The 25,241-nt window shown below is 40.2% G+C and overlaps 1 protein-coding gene across 2 annotated transcripts in view; it reads right to left on the reverse strand.

Moving 5' to 3' along the window:
• The window catches only part of SCAPER (S-phase cyclin A-associated protein in the ER), a 419,465-nt gene that overhangs the window by 143,684 nt on the left and 250,540 nt on the right, over nt 1-25,241 (reverse strand). For both annotated transcript variants that reach the window (XM_010843297.1, XM_010843296.1), the window contains exon 24: nt 13,202-13,317. In XM_010843297.1, the coding sequence (XP_010841599.1) occupies nt 13,202-13,317 (116 nt within the window). The remainder of the gene's footprint in view (nt 1-13,201; nt 13,318-25,241) is intronic.

Raw genomic sequence — 25,241 nt, forward strand, 5'->3', positions numbered from 1 at the left:
TTCCATGTGCAGTTCTAACTGTTGCTTCCTGACCTGCATATAGGTTTCTCAAGAGGCAGGTCAGGTGGTCTGGTATTCCCATCTCTTCCAGAATTTCCCACAGTTTATTGTGATCCACACAGTCAAAGGCTTTGGCATAGTCAATAAAGCAGAAATAGATGTTTTTCTGGAACTCTCTTGCTTTTTCCATGATCCAGCGGATGTTGGCAATTTGATCTCTAGTTCCTCTGCCTTTTCTAAAACCAGCTTGAACATCTGGAAGTTCATGGTTCACGTATTGCTGAAGCCTGGCTTGGAGAATTTTGAGCATTACTTTACTAGCGTGTGAGATGAGTGCAATTGTGCGGTAGTTTGAGCATTCTTCGGCATTGTCTTTCTTTGTATTAGTCCTTCCAATTAATATTCAAGGTTGATTTCTTTTAGGATTGACTGGTTTGATTTCCTCGATGTCCAAGGAATTCTCAAGAGTCTTCTCCAACATCACAGTCTAAAAGCATCAATTCTTCAGCACTCTGCCTTTTTTACAGTCCAACTCTCACATCCATACACGACTACTGGAAAAACCATATCTTTGACTATATGGATCTTTGTCAGCAAAGTGATGTCTCTACTTTTTATAACACTATCTAGGTTTGTCATAGCTTTTCTTCCAAGCAGCAAGCATCTTTTAATTTCCCGGCTGCAGTTACCATCCATAGTGATTTCAGAGTCCAAAAGAATAAAATATGTCACTGTTTTCACTTTCCCCATCTATTTGCCATGAAGTGATGGAACCAGATGCCATGATATTTGCTTTTTGAATGCTGAATTTTAAGCCAGCTTTTTCACTCACCTCTTTCACTTTCATCAAGAGGCTCTTTTGTTCCTCTTCACTTTATGCCATTAGAGTAGTATCCTCTGCATATCTGAGGTTGTTGATACTTCTCCCAGCAATCTTGATTTCAGCTTGCAAGTCATTCAGCCCAGCACTTCAAATGATGTACTTTGTATAGAAGTTAAATAAGCAGGGTGACAATACACAGCCTTGTCATACTCCTTTCTCTATTTGGAACCAGTCCGTTGTTCCATGTCCGGTTCTAACTGTTGCTTCTTGATCTGCATACAGGTTTCTCTGGAGACAGGTAAGGTAGTCTGGTATTCCCATCTCTTTTAAGAATTTTCCACAGTTTGTAGTGATCTACATAGTCAAAGGCGTTAGCAGAGTCAATGAAGCAGAGGTAGATGGTTTTTTGGAATTACCTTGCTTTTTCTATGAACCAATGGATGTTGGCAATTTGATCTCTGGTTCCTCTGCCTTTTCTAAATCCAGCTTGTACATCTGGAAGTTCTCAGTTCACGTACTGTTGAAGCCTAGCTTGAATGAGTTTGAGCATTATCTTGCTAGCACATGAAATGAGCAAAAGTGTATGGTTGAACACAGAAGTAAATTTTAGCCTAAAATACATTATGTGTTAGACTGTGTATATATTTGCAAAATATGACATTGTAATCTTCATCCTATTTAGGTGTTTCTCAACAATCCAAGTCTCAGAAGGTGACAAGACAAAAGAGGTTACAGAGTTAGCAAAGACCTACATAGTTCACAATTCTGAAAGTGCTACAGAGTGTTTTCAGCAAGACTGCTGTATTATACTGTCTAGAACCCCAGAGGACTTGGCCACAAATTCTACATCAATTGTTTAGGTCATTGACATTTTCCTTACAGAAATACACTGCTGATTTTATGAAGGAAATTAATAAGAAAATAGGATTCACTTAACAGAAATTAGCTTTACAATCATTTCTGCTGGAATGCATAAATTTGAAAAATGGAGAGAGATTTGTATTTACATTAACTCAAATGTCAATGCTGAGAAACATTTATATGAATTTTGATTTTCAGTAAGGCAACAACTTGATCTCTGAATCAATAGCTAGGCTTGATAAAAATGATTCCCTGGAGAAGGCATTAGTGTAAAAGGAAAGAGCAAGAAAGTTAGAGCCTCAAATAAGTTGTTAGTAACGTCCCAGGAAGTGATCTAATAGTGATAGTCCAAGTTAAATATTTTAAGTAAACAGGTAAGCAAAAGTGTTCAACCAATGAACTATTACTTGAGAACTTTCTACATGGAAAGAAAATGCCTTAATGTAGAGTGGCTAAGAAAAAAGTTTAAAATTGCAAACTTTATCAGAAAACATGAATCCGGAAAGTACCAGTGTAATTCTGGTAATACAACCACCCCACCTAGAACGAAGTTTTGCATTTCTTATTGGGAAAGACAGAGGTAAGAACAGGACGAGACAGGGCTCTGAAACCTGCATCAGGTGTATGACTATGTCATGCTTTGGGATAGATGTTTAGTAATATGGAGATACTGTGTGCTTTCCTTGAGAAGAACAAAACTGCAATTTCAAAAAAGCTTAGACTGAAATAAGTCAATGCTTTCCTTTCTTCTTTTGAGTACTATAATCATTTGTTTTCTTACAAATGTTTTATCTTTCCCCTAGCAGTTGAAACTGCACTACTGAGTCTTAAAACAAAGGCAAATTACTCAGTTCTTAAAAATATCATAAAGCTTTATTTTGTAGTATAGGATTAACATTCTGAGCTGCATCAGGCTATCAGGATTTGAGTGGGGAGCTGGTGGCAGTAACTGCTCTTGCAATCTTCTCACCTTCTAAACATCTTAATCTCAACTTCAAAATAGGCTGCTGCTAAGTCGCTTCAGTAGTGTCCGACTCTATGCAACTCCATAGACGGCAGCCCACTGGGCTCCCCCATCCCCAGGATTTTCCAGGCAAGAACACTGGAATGGGTTGCCATTTCCTTTTCCAATGCATGAAACCAACTGGTTCTAATTTCAGAAGACAGCCAGTGAAATGATTAAGTTCATCATGAACAAACTTATTCCATATTAAAAAGTTGGACTATGGTCCATTATGGTCAAGTCAGAGAAAACAGAGGCTAAGAAGTATATTTTTTAGTTTTTATGAAAGTAAGACAATGTTACTGGGATTCAAACTAAATCCTAATTATAAGGTTAATAATGAGGAAACCACTCTGTGTGACCCAAGGGACACCAAGAAAGTTAACATTTGAGGACTATAAAGAACAAGAGTAGTATTGTTACTTGTTCTTATAGAATTCAGGTATTTTATTAAGCAATATGTTGTCTAATCTTTGATCCTGAAAGTAAGATCTGCACTCTGGAGTACGTTACATTAGCATCCAGGTACAGGACGTTTAGTGTATTTAATTCTCTATACACGTCCTCCAAATGAAGGTTAGGAGAAAAAAGGAAAGTTCAGTCAGTCTGAGCTTGTAGAAACATTTAATGTTCATAAAGAATGATACCCTAGAGAACATGTAGAATGTGCTTTCTCTCTTTATTTCTACTTTAAACTTTGGGCATTTATTCATTCTTTCTTGATATGGAAGATTGTAGAAAAACTGCTATGAGGTTGCAAGGAAGGCTCTATTATATAGTCCAATATTTTCAATTCAATCTGGAGTTTAAAAAATCTTTTAATATTTGTATTTAAAGTATCAGAATCTAGGTTAGAAGGGACAGAAATTCGCTTAAAATATTTCAAGTAAAAAGAGGCATTTACTGTAAGGCTGTTGGGAACGTTCACGTGAATCCAGGAGAAAATGAGCTACCAGACTTTAGGAGGGCAGGAACAATGCCAGCTCTGTGGATGGGGCCTCCTCTCATTTCCAGCCCCTCATCTCTCATGAAGCTCTGGTCTCCTCCTTCCTCCCACAACTGGCCTCCATTAGTCCTGCTAAACTTGGAGTGAACACAGCCCTGTAATGACCATCCCAGAAGTTACTCTGCATGATTTTTCAAATTTAAACACAAGACACACACACACACACACACAATGGTTGGAGTTTTATGGTTTTCCAACTGCAAACTCCTGAGAGACAATCTTGACTGGCCCAGTTTAACTTTTTGGGCTGAGTTTTAAGACTGTAAGGTTGGCTGCTTTTGAGTCAAATGTTCAGTCTTGGTTTAACCAGCTGTGGTCATTGAGGGAAACATCCCATGGCATAAAATACAGCTGCTTAGAAGAGGCACAGATATAAAGCCTAGAACATGTAATATCATAACACCCAGAAAAAGGAAGGGCACAACAAACAGCAATGGAGTTGAGGTACATATGACAAGCCAAGAAAAGAGATAAATGGTAACATGGAAGGAAACTAATAGTGAAGACAGAATTAACAGGGTTTAGACTGTGTTGCAAACCAAAGAGAAAAGCAAAGACCCAACAGTAGATGAGCTCCAAAGAGAACAGACAAGGCAGTCAAGCAAGAGATGGGAGTAAGCAGCAAGCTGTAGGCCAGGCACATGAAGCCACGCATCGGAGGAAACCAAGTTTGCAGACATCAGATATGTAGCAAAGCATTCCTTTTATGAAGGGCTTATGTGTATCACCAGGCTGGCTGTTCCTCAAAGGTAACACAGGCAGGCTAGTATTAGTGATACTTAGAGTTTAACCCATTTCATTTTCCATTACTATAAGTTCCCTAAGGAAAAGGTCTATTTCTAATGGCTCCTAGATGTGGCAATCCCATTCCTATGTCCATACAACTGATCCCAAAAAGGGAATCCCTAGAGAACAGTTTCCCTGGGTATCAGAATCGGAAGCCCAACGTCATTTACCTGCTTCTGGCATCCACCAGAATACCCCTTTTCCACTATAAATGAACTGCATCAGTTGCCACCCTGTGAGTATCACAAGACCAAGAGAAAGGAACAGAAGCTTCTAGGGATGAAACCTCAATAACCCTGGGAGAGTAATTCTGAACATTCTGTCATCTGGAAAGAATACACACTCTCTGAGAAACAGTATAATGGCTCTCTCTCAGGTTGTAGTCATGTCCCAAACACGACTGCTCGCAATCCTCATGCTAGCAACGGCCATGTATCTGGCTGCTGGTGACGGTGAGGGGTAAACAAGGGAACCATGCTAAGCCTCGGGCACTGTGACTGGCATTGAGGGTGCGCTCAATAAGTGTTAAGTTCTGTTTCCTCACCAGCTTCAAAGAGTCAAGTAAATGCAATATGGCCATCATTCTAAATTTATTTACTTTTACTGTATTCAGTGATTACTGTTTTACCTGAGACTGATTTATGGATAGATAAATGTATATACTCTAAATAAGAAAAAAGAGAACTTAATTTGCTTGACATGAATAGATGGGTATACTTTATAAAGGCCATAGTAGTAGGAAGAATTTATTTTTCACCATAGATTAAAATGGGGGTGCTCTGATTTTAAAACTGTGATAAGGACAAACCCAAGAATACAGTTCCAGCATTCCCTTTGACCTTCTAAGTAAAGCAGTTACAGACAAAAGATTCACAGAAACTGAAAGATGGAATACAAAAATACTGCCTTAAGTCTAGCTAACAGACTGGTCTAAATCAGGCCCTTAATCATCTAGGACTGAGATGTAATCATATTTTAAGTCCACAGACTAAAATATGTATTTGATATAGTGTGTTATTTTACTGCTTTACTTCCATGTCTCAGAAAATTCATTCATTCATATATGGAAATGATACTTATTAAGACATCATATGATTGACAAATAATGCATTTACTATGGTCTCTGATCCCAAGGAATTAGAGTCCCTTTGAGAAAAAGATAACACAAGTAGAATACCTGGGAACATTAATACAGGGCTAAACTAGACTATTCTCTAACCTGTTTGATATTTCTTCAATGATTTAGATAAAGATACTTATCTTTTACACATCAACTTCAGATGTGACACAGTGTTAAAGAGAAAAAAACTAAGTAAGCAGCCAAATCAGGATCCAGAAAGAATCTTGACAGGCTGGGCCAAAATTAACCAGGACGAAGTCTGGACTGAGGGTGGAAAAAACAAATGACCAAGTAAAATTAATAGACCATAGATTCTTAGAACCCAAAGTGACACAGACACAGGGATTTAAAGCTCAGTAATTAAGTAGGGTAACGTGTAGTCAAAACAATAACACCCGCAAAAATAAAAGAGAAAGAAAAGAAATCCAATCCATTGATATTAACTAAGTGCTTTCTTTGTGCAGGGCACTTAATGAACACATGTACTTTTAGCAGCCAACAAGTCCTACCCTGCACAGTAGTATTACCATTTAATTAAGGCTCTGTTATAACAATTTGGCCCATGATACCATAGCTACGAAGTAAAAAGCAGAGACTTAGGCTCAGATCTGACTCCAGAGTCTGTCTATTCTTCATTATACCATGCAATGCTTCATGCTGATAGGACTATTTCCATATACAAATTCTGTCCAGAGGGACAATGGAGGAAGAGAAGCAAGGTTGATGGAGAAGAAAGAGAGACTATTTGGTTCCGCAGTAGGACAACCTAGAGTAGCCTGAAGACTAGAAGAGTTAAGTAGAATAACTTAACTATTTGGCCCCTTTATTGTTTGTGACTATCTGTCAAGGACTAAGAATTCCAAGCAAGTAAAAGCCAACTTAGGAAAGACAGCCCAGTGATGATTTTTGGTGGCCCCAAAAATCTGCTGGCTTCTTTATGAAATATGAACATTTACTGCTGTCTGAAAAGAGTCTGATGCTGAAGCTGAAGCTCCAGTACTTTGGCCACCTGATGTGAAGAGCCGACTCATTCAAAAAGACTCTGATGCTGGGAAAGACTGAAGGCAGAAGAAGAGGGCAGCAGAGGATGAGACGATTGGATGGCATCACTGACTCAATGGGCAAGAGTTTGAGCAAGCTCAAGGAGATAGTGAAGGACAGGGAAGACTGGTGTGCTGCAGCCCATGGGGTCACAAAGAGTTGGACACGACTTAGTGACCAAACAACAATATTTGGGCCTGGGGATGTGGAATGCTGTAAGTGTCAACTCTAACTTCTATTCACTGCCGCTATGTAAATAGACTACAAAAACACAACACAAAGTTTAGGCCACAACCTTAGTCACAACAGATCCATCTTCTTATTCACATAATATGGGGCATTCTTTATGCCCAAAGAAAATGACAAACTGCCATTTATTTTCAAATATTAAGGGCTATGTTAAGGGACAAACTAGTATATACAGAATGGATAAATGACAGAGTCCTAATAGCACAGGGAACTACAGTCAATATCTTGTGATTAAACCATAATGAAAAATAATATACAGATAATAAAATAAAAGAAAGTCCATATATATATAACAGAATCACTTTGCTATACAGCAGAAATTAACACAACACTGTAAATAAACTATACTTCTGTTTTTAAAAAAGCTATGCTAAACAACTGTTATTAGCCTAAACCAAAGAAAAGCTTAGAATATGTCATTCATTATTTTGTTATTTTCTCCAATTAAAATTAGGAAGAAGAATAACATGAGTCATTCCGAAAGTAGATACAACATGAAATGAAAATTGTCTTGTTTCAGGGTGATCTTTCTTGGCACTGAAAACAATTTTATTGGAGCACATTTGTTAAAAAGGTTGACTTAAGAATACCACATCCTGGCCAATTCCTTTTAATAACGTGTGTGTGTGTGATTTAAATGTAACAATGTCGTGTTAGTTTCAGGTGTGCAGTACAGTGATGTAGTTTTATTTATATATCTGTATCTCTATAATTCTCTCTATATACCTTCTTTTTCAGATTCTTTTCCCTTATAGGTTATAATGAAATACTGAGTATAGTTCCCTGTGCTATACAGTAGGTCCCTGATGGATATATATATTTCATATAAACTAGTGTGTACCTGCTAATCCCAATCTCCTAATTAATTTATCCCTCCCCTACTCTTTTCCCCTTTGGGAACCGTCTGTTTTCTGTGTCTGTGGGCCTATTTCTGTTTTGTAAATAAGTGCATTTGTATCTTTTTTTAAAAAATATTTTATTTTGTTGTTTAACTTTACAATATTGTATTGGTTTTGCCATATATCAACATGAATCTGCCACAGGTATACACGTGTTCCCCATCCTGAACCCTCCTCCCTCCTTGTACCATCCCTCTGGGTCGTCCCAGTGCACCAGCCCCAAGCAACCAGTATCGTGCATGGAACCTGGACTGGCGACTTGTTTCATATATGATATTATACATGTTTCAATGCTATTTTTTTTTGGACTTCACATATAAGTGATATAACATGATACCTGTCTTTGTCTGGCTTACTTCACTTAATAGGATAATCTTTAAGTTCATCCATGTTGCTGCAAATGGCATTATTGCATTCTTTTTTATGGAATATTCAGTTCAGTTCAGTTGCTCAGTCGTGTCTGACTCTGTGACCCCATGAACTGCAGCACACCAGGCTTCCAGGTCCATCACCAATTCCTGGAGCCTACTCAAACTCATGTCCATCGTGTTGGTGATGCCATCCAACCATCTCATCCTTGTCCCCTTCTCCTTCTGTCTTTAATCTTTCCCAGCATCAGGGTCTTTTCCAATGAGTCAGTTCTTCATATCAGGTGGCCAAAGTATTGGAGTTTCAGCTTCGGCATCAGTCCTTCCAATGAATATTCAGGACTGATTTCCTTTAGGAGGGACTGGTTGGATCTCCTTACAGTCCAAGGGACTCTCAAGAGTCTTCTCCAACATTACAGTTCAAAAGCGTCAATTCTTCAGTGCACAGCTTTCTTTATAGTCCAACTCTCACATCCATACATGACTACTGGAAAAACCATAGCTTTGACTAGACAGACCTTTGTTGGTAAAGCAATGTCTCTGCTTTTGAATACGCTGTCTAGGTTGGTCATAACTTTCCTTCCAAGGAGCAAGCCATGAAATTCTGCTGAAGCTGAAACACCAACACTTTGGCCACCTGATGCGAAGAACCGACTCACTGGAAAAGACCCTGATGCTGGGAAAGACTGAGGGTGGAGGAGAAGGGGATGACAGAGGATGAGATGGTTGGATAGCATCACCGACACAATGGACATGAGTTTAAGTAGGCTCCAGGAGTTGGTGATGGACAGGTAAGCCTGGCGTGTTGCAGTCCATGGAGTCGCAAAGATTTGGATATGACTGAGCGACTGAACTGAACTGACTATTCCATTGTACATGACAAACACACAGCTAACATCACACTGGATGGTGAAAAGCTGAAAGCATTTCCTCTAAGATCAGACAAGACAAGGAGGCTCACTCTCACTACTTTTATTCAACATAGTTTTGGAAGTCCTAGCCACAGCAATCAGAGAGGAAAAAGAAATATAAAAATCCACACTGGAATAGAAAAATAAAATTGTCAGTGTCTGCATATGACATGATATGATACGTAGAAAATCCTAAAGATGCTACCAGAAAACTACTAGAACTTATCAATGAATTTGGTAAAGTTTCAGAATAAAAAATTAATATTTAAAAATCTGTTGTATTTCTATATACTAACAATGAAAGATCAGAAAGAAGAGTTTTAAAAAAATTTCATTTATCAGTGCATCAAAAAGAATAAAATATCTAGGAATAAACCTAGCAAAAAAAGCAAAGGCCCAGACAACTGTAAGATGCAGATGAAAGAATCTGAAGATGACAGAAACAAATGGAAAGATATACCATGTTCTTAGATTGGAAGAATAAATATTGTTAAAATGACTATAGTACTCAAGGCAAAATACAGATTCAATGCAATCCCTATCAAATTACCAATGGCATTTTTCACAGAACTAGAAGAAAAATTTTTAAATTTGTATGGAAACACAAAAGGCTCTGAATAGTCAAAGCAATCTTGAGAAAGAAAAACAGAGCTGGAGGGATCAGGCTCCTTGACTTCAGACGATACTACGAAACTTTGTAGTTTCACACTAATCAAAACAGTGTGGTAGTGGCACAGAGACAGAAACATAGATCAACAGAACAGGACAGAAAGCCCAGAGACAAACCCGTGCGCTTAAGATCAATTAGTCTACGAGAATATCCAAGGAAGAAAAGACAGTCTCTCCAATAACTGGTACTGGGAAAACTGGACAGCTCCATGTAAAATAATGAAATTAGAACATTCTCTTAACACCATACACAAAAATAAACTTAAATTGGATTAAAGGCTTAAATGTAAGACTGGATAATATAAAACTCCTAGAGGAAAACACAGGCAGAACACTCTGACATATATTGCAGAAGTATCTTTTTGGATCCATGTCTTAAGAGCAATGCAAATAAAAACAAAAATAAACAAATAGGACCTAATCAATAATAATTTGAAAAGGATTCAAGCAGGTTTATGAGCTTTCTCTGGTTCTAAAAAAGAAAAGCAACACAGTGAAGATTCAGAAAGATTTCAAAAATTACAGTTTTCAGAAGTGGGTAGAATCCTCAGTTTCACACTAAAAAAATCTGCTGAAAGCAAAATATTCACTCAGAGGGAGTTACCTAGCAATAATTACAGGACAACTGCTGAGGCACTATGTGGAGTAAAAAGGGAGATGGGCAAAACGATGAGGAAAGAGGAGCAGGGAGTTCCTTTATCCACTTACAGAGCTCTGGGCTGCAGCGGGAGTGAAACATTGGGTGTGCAGTCATAGGGGGCCCACATGGTAACTGTTGAGATGATCCACATGATAAATATTACTAAACAGTGACTGAACTTTCTCAAAGCCTCTTCTGTTTATCACTGAGAAAAATGAACTAATGAAGGATAGTTAAAACAAAACCAACAACAGTTGCTCTAGGTAAGAGCCATGGAATGCCACAGGAGGCAGAAAATAAGATATGCTAATAAGGTGGTGGCAAAAAGCTCAGGATGTTGAGGGCTGGGAGCTCAAGAGGGATAGAAGGGGAGGATGCAGGCAAGTTGAGAGTAAAGGGAGTACCCAGCAACTATGCAAGTCCCAAGGCCAGAAAGCTGTTAGAAGGAATATGAAAAGGAATACTTTTCGAATTAAATCACTGACTGATGCCCACCAGTGTGCTTTGAGCCTACATTTAAATGTAACAAAATTGTGATATTTCTTTTTCCTGTCTCCAAGTAAGCAGCATAATACTCTCAGCCTTAATCTGTTCGCCCTAAGAAGGGAGGCTAGGTTAGAAAGTACAGTCATGATCTTGAGCTGTGCTAAGGACAGGGGAATCTTAGAGTCAGTGCTAGATGCCCACAGCCTTTTAAGCTGGCCTCACTCAGTAGGCAGTACCTGGTTGAAAACACAAATCTATTAGCCTAAGATGAGATGAAGAAACAAACTCTCGGTCCTGGCACTTTGGCAGCTGGTGGCCATCAGAGAAGCACTGATCTGGACTCTCAGGGTTCCATGGCCCCTTTCCAAAGCACGTGCACTAATGCTTGGTTAGGTCTTTTTAGGAACTGTGGGAAAAACCTCTTCTGTTCTCTACACGAGAGGCATAGATAAGCACCAGAACATGCCCTTTGCCACAATGACAAAGGCAGCTTTGGGGAACAGGCATTTAATCTAAGTTACCATCAAGGGACCTCAGTGTCACGCATGTTGAAGCCTAACGAAAAACAGAAAACAACAACAATAAAACAAAAAAGGAAGAAAACAAATGCTACCAAGTACATTTAAGGTGAACAATATGAATTAACAGTTATGGAAAGCACTGTCCCAAATAATCAAATGCCGTTTCCTTTCTTATCTCAAACACTATGTTTGATTCCTTCCTTCCTCTCTCCCTGCCAATCAACATACACTGAGTATGTGTACAATGCATTACCTGACAACATGCCAAGTAACACACTGTCAACGAGGTCCACTGTGATAGGGAATAATAGCAACTCTTTGGGGACAGAACATCTATATGTACATTGTAACTACCCTATGGGAGAGTTTTCTGCTCCAAAGAAAGATACTCTGACTTTACAGGGTACTTACACCTTCTTTCATTCATCTCTACTTTGTCAGTAAAGCAAAAGAACCCAAACTAACTCAGTGTCAAAGTGTGTACACAGAAATATCTCACATCAAATTGATAACACTGTCTTAAACCAGGCAAGACTGCCATTTTAAAAACTGTCACCTAACATTTATAAAACACTTTAAGGTTTACAAGCTTCCCTGGTGGCTCAGATGGTAAATCCGCCTGCAATGTGGGAGACCTGGGTTCGATCCCTGGGTTGGGACGATCCCCTGCAGAAGGAATGGCTGCTCACTCTAGTATTCTGGCCTGGAGAATTCCATGGACAAAGGAGCCTGGCAGCTACGGGGTCACAAAGAGTCAGATTTAGTGACTTTCACTTTCACTTTTAAGGTTAACAAAGAATTCTCACATACATTATCACTTCAGTTGATCCCCATGCTATGAGGTGAAAATGATTACAAATGAGGAAACAGATGCAAGAAGATTAAGGCACTTGTCCCAGTTCTCTTAGCTAGTAACTGGCAGAGGTAAAACTGGAACCCAGATTGGTTTCACTCCAAAGCTGGTGCTATTTCTAATTTATCAAATGTCTCTTAGAAAAAAAAGATAACATACTCAAGGAATTATTTTTCCCCGTTGTAGCCAGTGGACAAATGAAGCACCCACTTTAGCTGAGCTAATTAAATACTTAAAAGTTTCTCAGTGACATAAGTGAATTTTTATCAAAACTTTTTATTTAAACTCTACAAATGTCTCCACAAAATATCCAAAAAGTTTACATGTTACAACTCAGGAATACAATATTTCTGAAATAATGCTGTCTGTTACTACATCCTTGGTGGCCAGGGACCAGAGGGTAACTTGAAATAATAAGAAAGTAGATCTTGTGTCTAAAGGGGGTACAGGATCCTTAGGACGGAGCAATTTATAGTTAAAGACCAAATGACAGTTCAGCTCCCAACTCTTTGGCTGGGACTCTAGACTGTGGCAGTCTGGGCCCCAGACTGCTCTTCCTGTATGTTAGGGACTTCTTCAAATTTCACAGCTCAGTCCTTTGTTAATGTACTTAGTCACCTTTTTTTGTATGCAATACAAAAGTTAGTTTTCTCTTACTAGTATTCATTTCTGTTCAAATTTTGTTAAGTGGTTAGAACTTCTCACAAGTTCATCAGGTCTTCTTGATTTGGGGTTAGTAAAGGTCACAGACCAGAGGAATTTCCTTCATAAGGCTTTTTAGGCTCAATTTGAGTTTTGTAAGTGAAGTCAAGCACCTCTGTTTTTCTCCCTAATGGGGAGTGTAAGCTTTTGCTATTCAAACCTGCACACACATACAATTTTCTTGTGGTTCCCCCATATGGAAACCATAGGCAGAAATGACTCACAAATGAAACGTGAAAGACAGATTAAAAAACTATACTTACTTGGGAGGAATTCGTGAAACAGTGTTCACATTTGTGACTGGGACCACTACTTGAAGAATGTGTTCAAGGGCTGTTAATCCACCAGCGGCTTGAAATGCAATCTGATCTGCTACATTCTAAACAGAAATACAAGGAGAAATTAGCTCAATTTCCCAGACATAAAATTATAACCAAATGAAATATTTAGTTGTAGCGTGAAATATTCTGTGGGTTCAATTATTCTATAAACACTTATTGAATGCTTACTCAGTGCTAGGAATTACAGGTCAAAAGTGGTGAACAAAAAAGATCATGGTTGCTGTCCCCTGTGAAGCTTAAAATTTAGTGGATGAGACCAACATTAATCAAATACGTATAACAATTTCCACTATAACAAGCACTCTGACGAAGGAAAGACGCTCTAGGAGAACAGTGGGGAAACTAAGTCTGTATTGGGGAAAGGGTCAGCACAGGCTTTTCTGGGAAAGTTGAGGTTTTGAGGCAGGCAAAAGGAAAGGGAAAGGGATGAAGCACTCCAAGCACAGGAAAAAATCATTTTATAGGTAACTTTTTAACAATACTTTTAAAAATTGGATCTTTTTGTAATGTTAATTACCACCTAACAAGATAAATTGACTTCCACAAAGATTTCCTTTGCTAGAACTTTTCTCTTTAGTAATACAAGATAATTTAATACCTAAGCAGTTAGCTTCATCTTTTTTTTTTTTTTAACCACTTTAGCTATTTTAGGGAGCATATTAAGTAACCATTTTAGAACTCAACCTATGATTTTTTTCTAGACAATTTCTGAATTATATACAGTTCTTGTGTAAAGGATATCTAAGTTCTTTGCCTTCCTCTGGCATGAGGAAGGCAAGAGTTTTTAAACATACACAGAATCACTGTCAAATATGTGAAAAATAGGATGGCAACCTGCTGTGGGCTGAATCGTGTCCCCACCCTCTTCTGAGTTCTTATGTTGAAATCCCAATCCCGAGGACCTCAGGATGTAACTGTGTTGGAGGATGAGAAATTTAAAGAGGTGATTTAAATTAAAATGAGGCTGGTAGGGTGGGGCAGTAATGCAGTATGACGGGTGAACTTGGCAGAGAAGGAGACACCAGGGATGCACAAAGCAAAAGCCTGTGTGAGGACACAGCAAGCAGGTATGTTTTACAAACCAAGGAGAGAGGCCTCAGGAAAAACCAAACCTACCCACACCTTGACCTTGGAGTTCAGCCTCCAGAACTGCGAGGAAAGAAAGTTCTATTATATTTAAGCCACCCAGTCTGTGGTACTTAGTTATGGCAGTCCTAGCAAACTAATATTCAACGTCTCTATTACAACAACACCTTGCATTTGTTTTAATAGTATTCTCACAGTTATCAAGCCTTGAAATGTCTTTGAAATACTGAGGGACTTTTGGTGGGGGGCGGCGGGGGGGCGGGTACTTGGCAGAGAGAGATGAGTTATTCACAAGCTCTGCCAAACACGTTTGCCTGATTCTTCTGATACTCAAAGCAAAATGCTCTGCCTGCTTTATGTGGACTAGCAATTATTGGTTCCAGAACATGTCTGGAATTTGACAGTATAATATCTTAATCATTCATTTATTCCTTCTTGGTACACAATAAAATACAATAAGAGACTATAAGAAGTTCATCATGAATCCCACATAAGAGACTTCACTTATAAGTCCCAGATAAGATTTTAACCTTAATTTTTAAGATTAACAATTAACAATTTATGTCATTAATGAGAAAATGTTTCCCTGCAATAGAATAATCAGAAAACTGAAAAACTAGGTGCTCAGTAATTTATTTAAAACCATAATGCTGTGACCATTCTTTCTTCTTATGCTGGGATGTCAATATAAATAGAAAACAGTAATAATTTTTACATACACAGATAAAACTGCACTAATCACAACCATATAGCCATATCATAACTATATGGCAAATTGAACACACCGTGTAACAATTACAAAATTAAAAAATAAGGCTCTAAAACATGGCATAGTCCCCCTGATACCCATCCTACTCATTCTCTCGCCCTCTGCCACATGTAAAGGCTATCCTGATTTCTGAAATCACTGATTCCTTTTGTCTTCTATTCAGGTCTATAAAAACAGGCTCACACTCCACATATTCTACAGTATTTAACTTTTCTTGACTTTCTTAATTGCAGCGTAGCTGCTTACAACGTTGTGTTAGTTTCTGCAGCACTACACCATGAGTCAGCTACCTGCCCTCCCTCTCGGTCCTCCCTCCCACACAGCCCCTGCTCCATCCCTCTCAGTCCTCACAGAGCACCTTGCCGAGCTCCCCGAGCTCCCCGAGCTCCCCGTGCTAGGCAGCAGGTCCCACTAGCTTGCTATTTTACAGGAGACCTAGCTTGCTATTTCACACGAGACGGTGTCTGTATGTCCGTGCTGTCCTCCCGTCTGTCCCAGTCTCCTCCCCCATGATCTGCGTGAACAGAGCACCAGTTCGTTCCCCACATCTGCATCTCTATTTCTGCCCTGCAGCAATGAACACTGGGGTACATGCGACTTTCTGAATTCTGGCTTTCTCAGGGTATATGCCCAGTAGTGGGATTTCTGGGTTATATGGTAGTTTTAGTCCTAGCTTGTTAAGGAATCTCTATACTATTCTCCACATTGGCTGTACCAATTTACATTTCTTCCAACAGTGCAGTAGGGTTCCCTTTTTCCCATGTCCTTTCCAGTATGTCTGAGTAGCTTTTTTTGATGATGACCATTCTGAATGGTGTGAGGTGATACCTCATTGAAGTTTTGATGTGCATTTCTCTAAGAATGTTGCTCTATTATTTTTCCCCCTTAAATTCATCAATTTTATTGCCTACAGCAGTATTTAGTTCATCTTGCTTGCTGTACAGTGTTCCCTTATCTAATTATATACCTCACCTTATTTAAATCTTTCAGTGTTTCACTGTTGATTGACATTTGGGTTGTTCCTGCTTTGAACTCTGGACAACGCTGCCTTCAACATTTCTGAACACGTATTTCGGCACATGTGGCATGTAGCTGTGCTGAGTATATGCTTAAGGGTGGAACTACTGGGTCACGTTGCATGCATAGGTCCCATGTTATTAGTTATGGCTCAACAACTTTCTAAAATATTCAGAACAATTCCTGTACACACTGCAGTGCAGTGATGATTTCAGTTACCTTAAATTCACATCAAAACTTGGCTTTACCAGTTTTTTTTTTTTTCCAGTTTTTTTTTTTTTTTAAACCTTTAGTCATTTCAATGGGTGTATACTGGCATTTGAGTGAGGTTTTTGTTTGTCTTCCCCTGATAATAATGAGGTTGAACACCTTTTGTTTACTGGCTTTTTTTTTTTTTAATTTTGAGGATCACTTTACAATAGGGTGAGGGCTCAGACCATAAGGATATCATCCAATTAAACCTGACGAGTGCTTACAAGTTCTGAACGTTTCCATTTCCCTAGAAATTCCCCTCATGTGCTTTCCACAGCCAATCCTTCCTCCCTGAAGCAACCACTGATTAATGCTACCACAGCTTGGCTTTCTCTGCTGTAGAATGTCATATAGAGGAGATAATCTAGTACATATGAATATTTAAGTAGGTAGTGATGAGTTATCCTACAAGCAGTTTATCAGAGCCAGGCCCAGGGTAGCCCGGGCAGCCTAGGGCAGCATCTGAAGCCTAGGGAAAACGGCAGGGGGGCTCTGAATTATGAGGGGGAAATAAACACCTACGTTTGTCTCCTTTCTTCTATACTCAAGTAGGAATTATAGATAAAATATTTAATAATATTTAAAAAATAACCACATTAAAAGTAAGGGAAACATTGGTGTAAAACAGGGATGGAAGAGCTGATAATAATGCTTCCTTGGGGGTCCAGTGGTAAAGAATTCGCTTTGCAATACAAGGGACACAGGTTCTATTCCTGTTCTGCGAAGACCCCACATGCTGCAGAACTAAGCCGGTTGCCACAACCACTGAACCAGCACTCTGGAGCCCACGAGCTGCAACTACTGAAGCCCTTGCGCCCTAAAACCCATGCTCCACACTAGAGAGCCCACCATGATGAGAAGCCCGCGCCCTGCGACTAGAGCAGCCTATGCTCTCCACAACTAGAGAAAGCCCACGTGCAGAAATAAAGGCCCACCACAGCCAATGCATACATAAATAAGTAATTCTTAAAAAAAAAAACCGCACAGAGCAAGAGGCCAACTTTCAGCAGACTCTTAAAAGAACATCTGCCTTTCTAGACTCTTCCTGCTTTCACAGTGATTCAGGCTCAAGTTCCGACGACTCCTCTCCTGTTACAGCTCTTCACTCTTGCCGCTCTGCCCATGCCTACTCTTACCATGTCAGTTCAGGCTCTCCTGGTCTCCCTGCAGCAGCCTCCTAATTAGTATCTCTGGATCCAGGCTCGCAGCAGCCCCATCCTCTACGGCTGTGCTTCCCAAACTCTCTAACACAAGTCAGGTGTTTTGTTTGTTTCTTTGTTTTTAAGATTTTCACTCCATTGTGACCAATACTTTTGTGAAATATTATACAAATGAGGGAAAAAAGATATACTAAGTTTGAGCCCATATTTTAAAATATTAGATGAAAGTCATGAAACTCCTCTTGATCTGTACACTTACTCACCCTGTTCTAGTGACAACAGCCTGGTGCTGGCCTGCGGACTCCTTTTTTAGTAGTCCTGCTATGGATGCCTTTATACGCAATGAAGATAATATTGTCAAGAGTAAACGTGATCACGCTACTCTGGGGGTAGAACATGTGAACGATTTCCTCCTCACTGTGTACTGAATGAGGCCCAAATTCTTTCACACAGTTCTTCAGAATCTGAACCCTCTCTAACAGCCTCCTTCCCTGTCATGCTCCTAACCTCTCTCTCAACCGAACTCCCCATATGGCCCGTGCTCTTTCAGGCCTCTGTGCTTTTGGGGTATCCCTTCTCAGAAGGGATGACCGTCTAGCTTTTCTTCTTTGTATCCCGCTAAACTTAGAGCTTCTCGCAGTTGGGGACTACATCTGTTTTATCATCACATCCCCAACACTTAGCAGACGGGGGTGTACTCAGCAAATGCATCATCAGTGGTTGCTGAATGACAGTTGTGAAAAAGAAGACTCACAAAGGTATTTTAACACAATTTTAACTGTGAAAACACAGGCAGTCAACTGTTCTAGTATGAGCCTAGGATAAAATTCCCATTCCTGTTATTGCATGTAGCCAAATGGAGCAGTTTTTCACCAGGATGGAAAAGGCCAAACAATGAAATTCAGGTTTTCAAGACTGAAAGACACGTTCACCTTGAGACTCTTTAATAGCCATTAAGGAAATACATTCTCCACTCATACTCTGTTTCAATATAAAGCCTCTATATTTTGATACTTCTCAACTCAAAAACAAAGTATGTCATACTTTAAGCCCAGCAGATGCACCCATTGATGCAATCTGTCCGCAGAGAAACAAAGCAGCACTGCTGCCATCCTTGTAGACCTTCCACAACGGGAGGGGACGGGGTCAGCACTGCAAAAGCGAGGGGAAGAGGACTGAGGGAACGCAGACCATCTTAATGTACACATCTATGCCTTCAAGACAAAACAAAATACACTCAGAGCCTTTCATGCAATGCCAACAACATGGATGTGACCTCTTGAAAAACTTAAGACATGGGCTCTAATAGACATTAAGCAGGAAAAAATAAGCTGATTTCAGGAACATAAAGGACACTGAAAGCCAAATTTTTTACTAAAGTATTATTGAAAATTGAAGTTCTAATTTGTCATTTGCAACTTTTCAAAGAAATAAAGCAAAAAAGCAAAACCAACTGTGGGAAAAAAAGAAAAAAAATCTCACAAGTTTCTCCCCAGAGTCAAAGGCAGTTCTGGTTACATGCACTTTGGGATGCTCTTCCCCAGAGCATGGCTAAACGGAAATACTGGGCAGCATGCTAACTTCTCCCTCATGCCCTGCACCAACTCCTATTCATGCCATCGTCTCTGCTCTTCTCTGTGCTCCATTTCTCTTTTTGCAAGCTCAAGAATGGCAGCTGACTTATCTCTGCAGCCCGAGTGCTGGCACAGAAAATGAATGGTACATTCTTGATGGGTGAGTAGCCGAACAAAAGGATGAATAAACAGAAAGTCTTCTCTCAAACAGCAAAAATGTCCTGTGAGATATGACAGTTTACCACAACATAGAGGCCTGTGAGCACAAGGAGGAACATCTCCTGGTGGATCTCACTGCCTAACGCAGTGCAAAGGAACAGCTCTCCCTCTCTCTGTACATAAGGCAGACGAGACAATTCTCTGATAGCCTATGACAGAAAGGAAACAATCACACTGGCTCAATGATGAGTTCCCCAAATTTAAAACCAAGGGGGAAAAACACCTTCTTAAGCATATGGTGTTAAACACTCTATGCAAATGAAGAATGAAGATCACTTTCACACAATGATTCAAGTAGACTAAAGGATGCAGAGAGCCTTCCTCTTCCTCTCCATTCCCACCCCACCAGCTCCTTGTGCCAATCATGTGGCACTTCCTATACACTGCTCTCTCTATATACCTGGACGCCACAATGAGGCTGGATGCTCCTCAAATGCAGTGATATACTTGTTCCTATGCCTCTGAGTGTCTAGAAAAAAGCAGATGTACTAAAAATGAGGACGAGATGGTTGGATGGCATCACCGACTCAATGGACATGAGTTTGAGCAAACTCCAAGAGACAGTGAAGGATAGGGAAGCCTGGCGTGCTGCGGTCCACAGGATCACAAAGAGTCAGACACGACTGAGTGACTGAACAACAACAAATTCTCTCTATCCATCCTGTCCCCTTCTCAACTTGTAATGTTCAAACAGCAATCTCTCAATCCTTTAAGACCCAGATCAAATCATTCGTAACATTTTTCCAAATCCCCTCAACTAAAGTCAAAGGTCTTTGTCTTTGTACTTCTCTCACGGCCCTTCTCACATTTGACGTTATCCCAGAGCTTTCTGTGTTCAAGCACTACGTGAAGCTTAAGCTCTCCTCCCTCTGCATTCTCAGGCGGGGTCAAACTCAGGATGCACACACCACAGACACCATGCAAAGTCTGTTAACTGACTGAAAACATCTCATCTAGAAAGGTGAACTAGGTATTTTTCTTTTTTTCTGCCACCCCTTTTTCAAATACTCTGCATTCAGATAGAAATTATGAAATCAGAACTTTCATAAAGAGCTTCATCATTCTGATTTGAGCAAGAAAAAAAAAAAATGCCTCTAAAGTGGAAACCTGTGGCTTTACTTGTGTATTCAATCCCTGACATAACACCTTAATAGCTCTGCCTTCCTTTGCTCCCTCCCACTGTGAGACTGACAACTGACTAATAGGCTTACAGGCTCCATTCTAATAACCCAGCTTAGCTAAAGGCCAGCAAAAAATGACAGCTTCAATCTGAATTACATGGCCTAGGAATCCATTCAATTATTGACTAGAGTAACTGTTATTACCTTTCCCAATTAAAGGAGAGGCAGCTGTTAATCTTTGGTGGCCTGCAAAGGCTGGTGGCCTTTGTACTTGACTTCTCTATAGACAGTAATTATGTTCTTTGTGATCAGAGAGGAAGGCCTTCCTAGCCTTTTAGACAGAGGCAGCAGATGGGGAAAACTGTTTTCATGTTCATTAGCAGGACAGGCTAGATTTGTTTGGAGCATCTGGTGGTACTTTAAGACCTGTTTAGAGACAATACATATAGGTTTTGGCAAGTCCACAAATTCAGAATTTAGCAGCCCAATTTATAGAAACAAAAAGATTCTGGGGTGAATTTTTTTATGGTTGTTTTCCCATATGGAAAAGTTTCCTAACACTTAAAGGACATCATCTCTACTCAACTACGATCTTCACTGGTTATTTTCAGCTTCAAAGAAGCAAGCACAATGAACTGAGACTCCTTCTACTGTGTATGATTTTTCTCTCCTAAGCCTTCTAATGTTGGCTTCTTCATATTCCTATATCTACATAAAGGTCTGGCGCAGCTTTTCAGCTATAGACACTCATACCTGAAAGAATCAGTTTCTGGGATTAAGATTATCACAAGGAATTTGCAAATCTGTGGGACTGTGGTGCCAAAAAGTCCTGTAAAATCATAAGCCACAGTTTGAAGGTCTGGGTAATAAGGTAAGTGATGCTGAAAGAGGCTGGAAAAGCTTTCTCAAGATGAGATGAACCATTCCTTTGTGATGCTAATCGGAACATGGACCCTTTGGAAGGCTCTCCCTGAGGGAGCTGAATTGTGCCATGTTTGATCTGTTTGGACTAAGTGAGGCGAGGGCAGGGTGAGTGAGGGGGTGGTACAGGAATTGAAGGACGAAAGCAGAACACAAGGCCTGAGGGCTCTCATTCCTTCTCTTTAAACTGCTGGAGATGGATGACCAAAGATTAGTGTATAGAGTTTATGACTGCAGTCCAACAAAACTCACAGTACAGTTATTTTGATCTCTCATCTTCACACTCCACAAAGCTGCCAAGTGGCAGGCACTGGGTCAGGCTCAGCACCATAGCCACAGTGAGAGACAGACCTAACATAGACCAGTGCAATGCTGTGAAGTAAGCGCTATGACGAGGGGATGTACAAAAACCCGTATGCACACAGAGGACAAGGTCTTCAGGACACAACAGGGGTCAACGTGAACAGTTTTCTGAGTTATCATGCCATCAAACCAAAAGACAAAGGATCAGTCAAGGACCTACACAAGAGGCGCCTTATGCAACTCCTTTATTCTCCCACCATTCCCAGCTTCCAGGGTGCCTAGTGCTTTGTGGGAGATTTTGAAGAGTCCAACTACAGCAGTTCCTTGTTTTCCTTGTTCCTGCATCTAATCCACTTTAGATGCTTTAAAGTTGGGAAGCAAAAGAAATTCAGGACTTTGAGACCAAGGAGAATCTGTTTGGGACAAGTGAGTGATTCAGACAAGAGCCAGTAACAAGGACAAACTCCTTCAGTCCAGCGGCTCCCAGGGAGCAGGATCTTGAGAGCTCAGAGGCTCTTGTTCACTGAGATGGCAGGGAAATGGAGACGAGTGTTCCCAGAGGGCTCTGTTCTCACTCCATGGTAACACTTGCACTTCCTGACTGATTTTTCTATTAAAATTTAATTGTAAAGTAGATCATAATGATTATTTAATCTCAAGGTAGACTGTGAGCTCTTTGACAGTTGGGATGTTTATACAGGGTCTAGCAAAAAGTAGGTTTTCCATAAATACCTTCTGAGTATAAAAGTACAGTCTAGTTTCTGGGCTTCAACATCAGAAATTCTCTTAAGAGGAAAGAAAACCCATGAATCCACAATGACAAAGAAAAAGGCTTAGAAACATTCATGTGCCTGGGAAAGGCAAGGCAAGGATACAGGTAAGCTAGAAACTATGGTTGTTAAGGCAAGGCCAGCCCCGGGGTTAGGCCTGCCTGAAGAGGACAGGCCCAGAGAGGAAAAGCCAGGACTGTGAAGGGCAATGACAAGGCCTTTGTTGACATCTTTGCTGATGTCCTGCCCTACCTGGCATTCATCCCCTCCCCCCAGTTCTCAAGGAAAGTAATGACCCAGGCCTTCTATGTCCTAAAGAAGGGAGGGGGGGAGCAATTTTCTCAAAGTGCCAACGTGGACGGCTGAAAGTGACAAATTCAAGGGCTTACCATGTGGCAGGCGGTAGACTGTTATCTTATCTAAGCCCTCAAAATATCCCTGTATAATGCGATGATGATGAGGTCTGAATCATCATCCCATTCACGAAATAGAGGAATCAGTTACATGCTTAAATTTTTACAGCTAGCAAGTGGCGGAGCCAGGGATCGAGCCGAGGTTTATCTGACTTCCAAGGGCACAATGTATCTACATCAAGAAAGCTGTGGGAAAATCTAGCGTGTGGCTATAGGAATGCGCTGGGCTTTTAGCACTTAGCACTAAACATCCCAGTTCTGTAACATCTTGGACTTGAGGCTATTTTAAAATTTCAAAGAATATTTTATTTTGAAATAGTTTTAAAGAGTTACAAGGACAGTAGAGAGTCCCTATATACTTTAGTTGAGCCTTCCTCATATTAATATCATGGCACACTTATCAAAACTTATAGTGTAAGAAATTACACTATACTATTAATTAAGCTACAACCTCATTTGGATTTCCACTAGTTTTTCTATTGATGCCCTTTTCCTGTTCCAGGATCAAATCTGGAAACCCATGTTGCATTGAGCTCCATGTTATTGTGAAGACATGGTGAAGTTACTTTTAGCATTAGAGAGGGAATCCTGAGCTCTTATATTAACATTCACTAGCAACTAAAAAAAATTTTTTTTTAATTCTTGAAATAATCCAGACTCAGAAAATGTAAAGGAATGCCAAGTTTGACTATCACAAGTAAATAAAAAAGGAAATGAGAGCTAACTAGATTCTGAGGGACTGAAATATGAGTAGTACTTTATCTGGTGGTGAAGTTCTTGAGACTGTCAGGAAATGGGGAGAAATGTGCACACAGCAGAAGGGCAGCAGGCTCTGGGTGAGGAGGAAGGGAATGTGGGACCAGGGTTAGAAGAGAGCCCAGGTGGCCCAGGATGGGCTTGCCCTGCAGCTCCAGTCCCAACTGGCCCTCAGTACTTTTTATGGCAGAGGGTAAGCTTTCAAAACCCTTTCCTTTCTGATTATCAGTGAAATCCAGCAAAGATTTCCAACTGGAGCATGATACTGCTTCAGAGTCTTCAAAGCATGCCTTCTCTACCTGTGCCCAGGATAGGATATTTATTTCAAGATTTTTTTTCCCCAAGAAGTAGCAAGGTTAAAAACCTTGCAGACAGAAAACAACAAAATTCTGTAAAGCAATTATTCTTCAATTAAAAATAAAAAACCACATAACCTTGCAATAGGGTACTAGGAAAGTCAGGTACAGTTGATTTTAGAAATGATCCTGCTAGGAAGCCCTGTGTCTGCTTAATTTAGTCTGAAGGAAATGAAAGGGGGGAAATAGCTAGTGATCACAGGCAATCCATTTCCCAGATGGATTATCTGGAGTCTGCAATCTGGTTCAGCCCCTCCTGGTTCTCTAGAATCTAAAGTATAGAGGGAAAATATATGAGATAAAATTACTGCTAAATCTGTTACTAAAGAGACTATCCAATACAAAACGTGGCAAGTAAGAAGGCAAAAATGAGCAGCTTTTCAGGTTTTGGACTTCAAGATGACTGTATTAATTTATACTTTAGTTAGCTTCCCTAGTAGCTCAGCTGGTAAAGAATCTGCCTGCAATGCAGGAGACCCCAATTCGATTCCTGGGTCAGGAAGATCTGCTGGAGAAGGGATAGGCTACCTACTCCTGTATTTGTGGGCTTCCCTGGTGGCTCAGCTGGTAAAGAATCCGCCTGCAATGTGGGAGACCTGGGTTTGATCCCTGGGTTGGGAAGATCCCCTGGAGAAGGGAATGGCTATCCACTCTAGTATTCTGGCCTGGAATTCCATGGACCAGTCCATGGGGTTGCAAAGAGTTGGAAACGACTGAGCGACTTTCACTTTTTCTTTTCATACTTTCAGTTCAGTTCAGTCGCTCAGTCGTGTCCAACTCTTTGTGACCCCATGAATCGCAGCACGCCAGGCTTCCCTGTCCATCACCAACTCCCGGAGTTCACTCAGACTCATGTCCATCGAGTTAGTGATGCCATCCAGCCATCTCATCCTCTGTCGTCCCCTTCTCCTCCTGCCCCCAATCCTTCCCAGCATCAGAGTCTTTTCCAATGAGTCAATTCTTTGCATGAGGTGGCCAAAGTACTGGAGTTTCAGCTTTAGCATCATTCCTTAAATTTCATACTTTAGTTAAATGAAATGAAAATTGCTTTACTACACAGAGTTCTGTTCCCCATTAAGATGTTGCAAACAAGATGTTCTTATGTAGAGAACAATGTGAAAGACTTTTTCAGAGTGTCTGGTCTTCTTGATTTTGCTAAAGCAAGTATGATCATGTTTACTGAAGGGTTAATGCTGCCCCACTGAATTGTTACATTAGAGATGCTCTGAGCTACTGCTTTTAGCT

This window comes from Bison bison, unplaced genomic scaffold (genome assembly GCF_000754665.1).
Source record: "Bison bison bison isolate TAMUID 2011002044 unplaced genomic scaffold, Bison_UMD1.0 scf7180017864181, whole genome shotgun sequence".
Classification (NCBI taxonomy): Eukaryota; Metazoa; Chordata; class Mammalia; order Artiodactyla; family Bovidae; genus Bison; species Bison bison.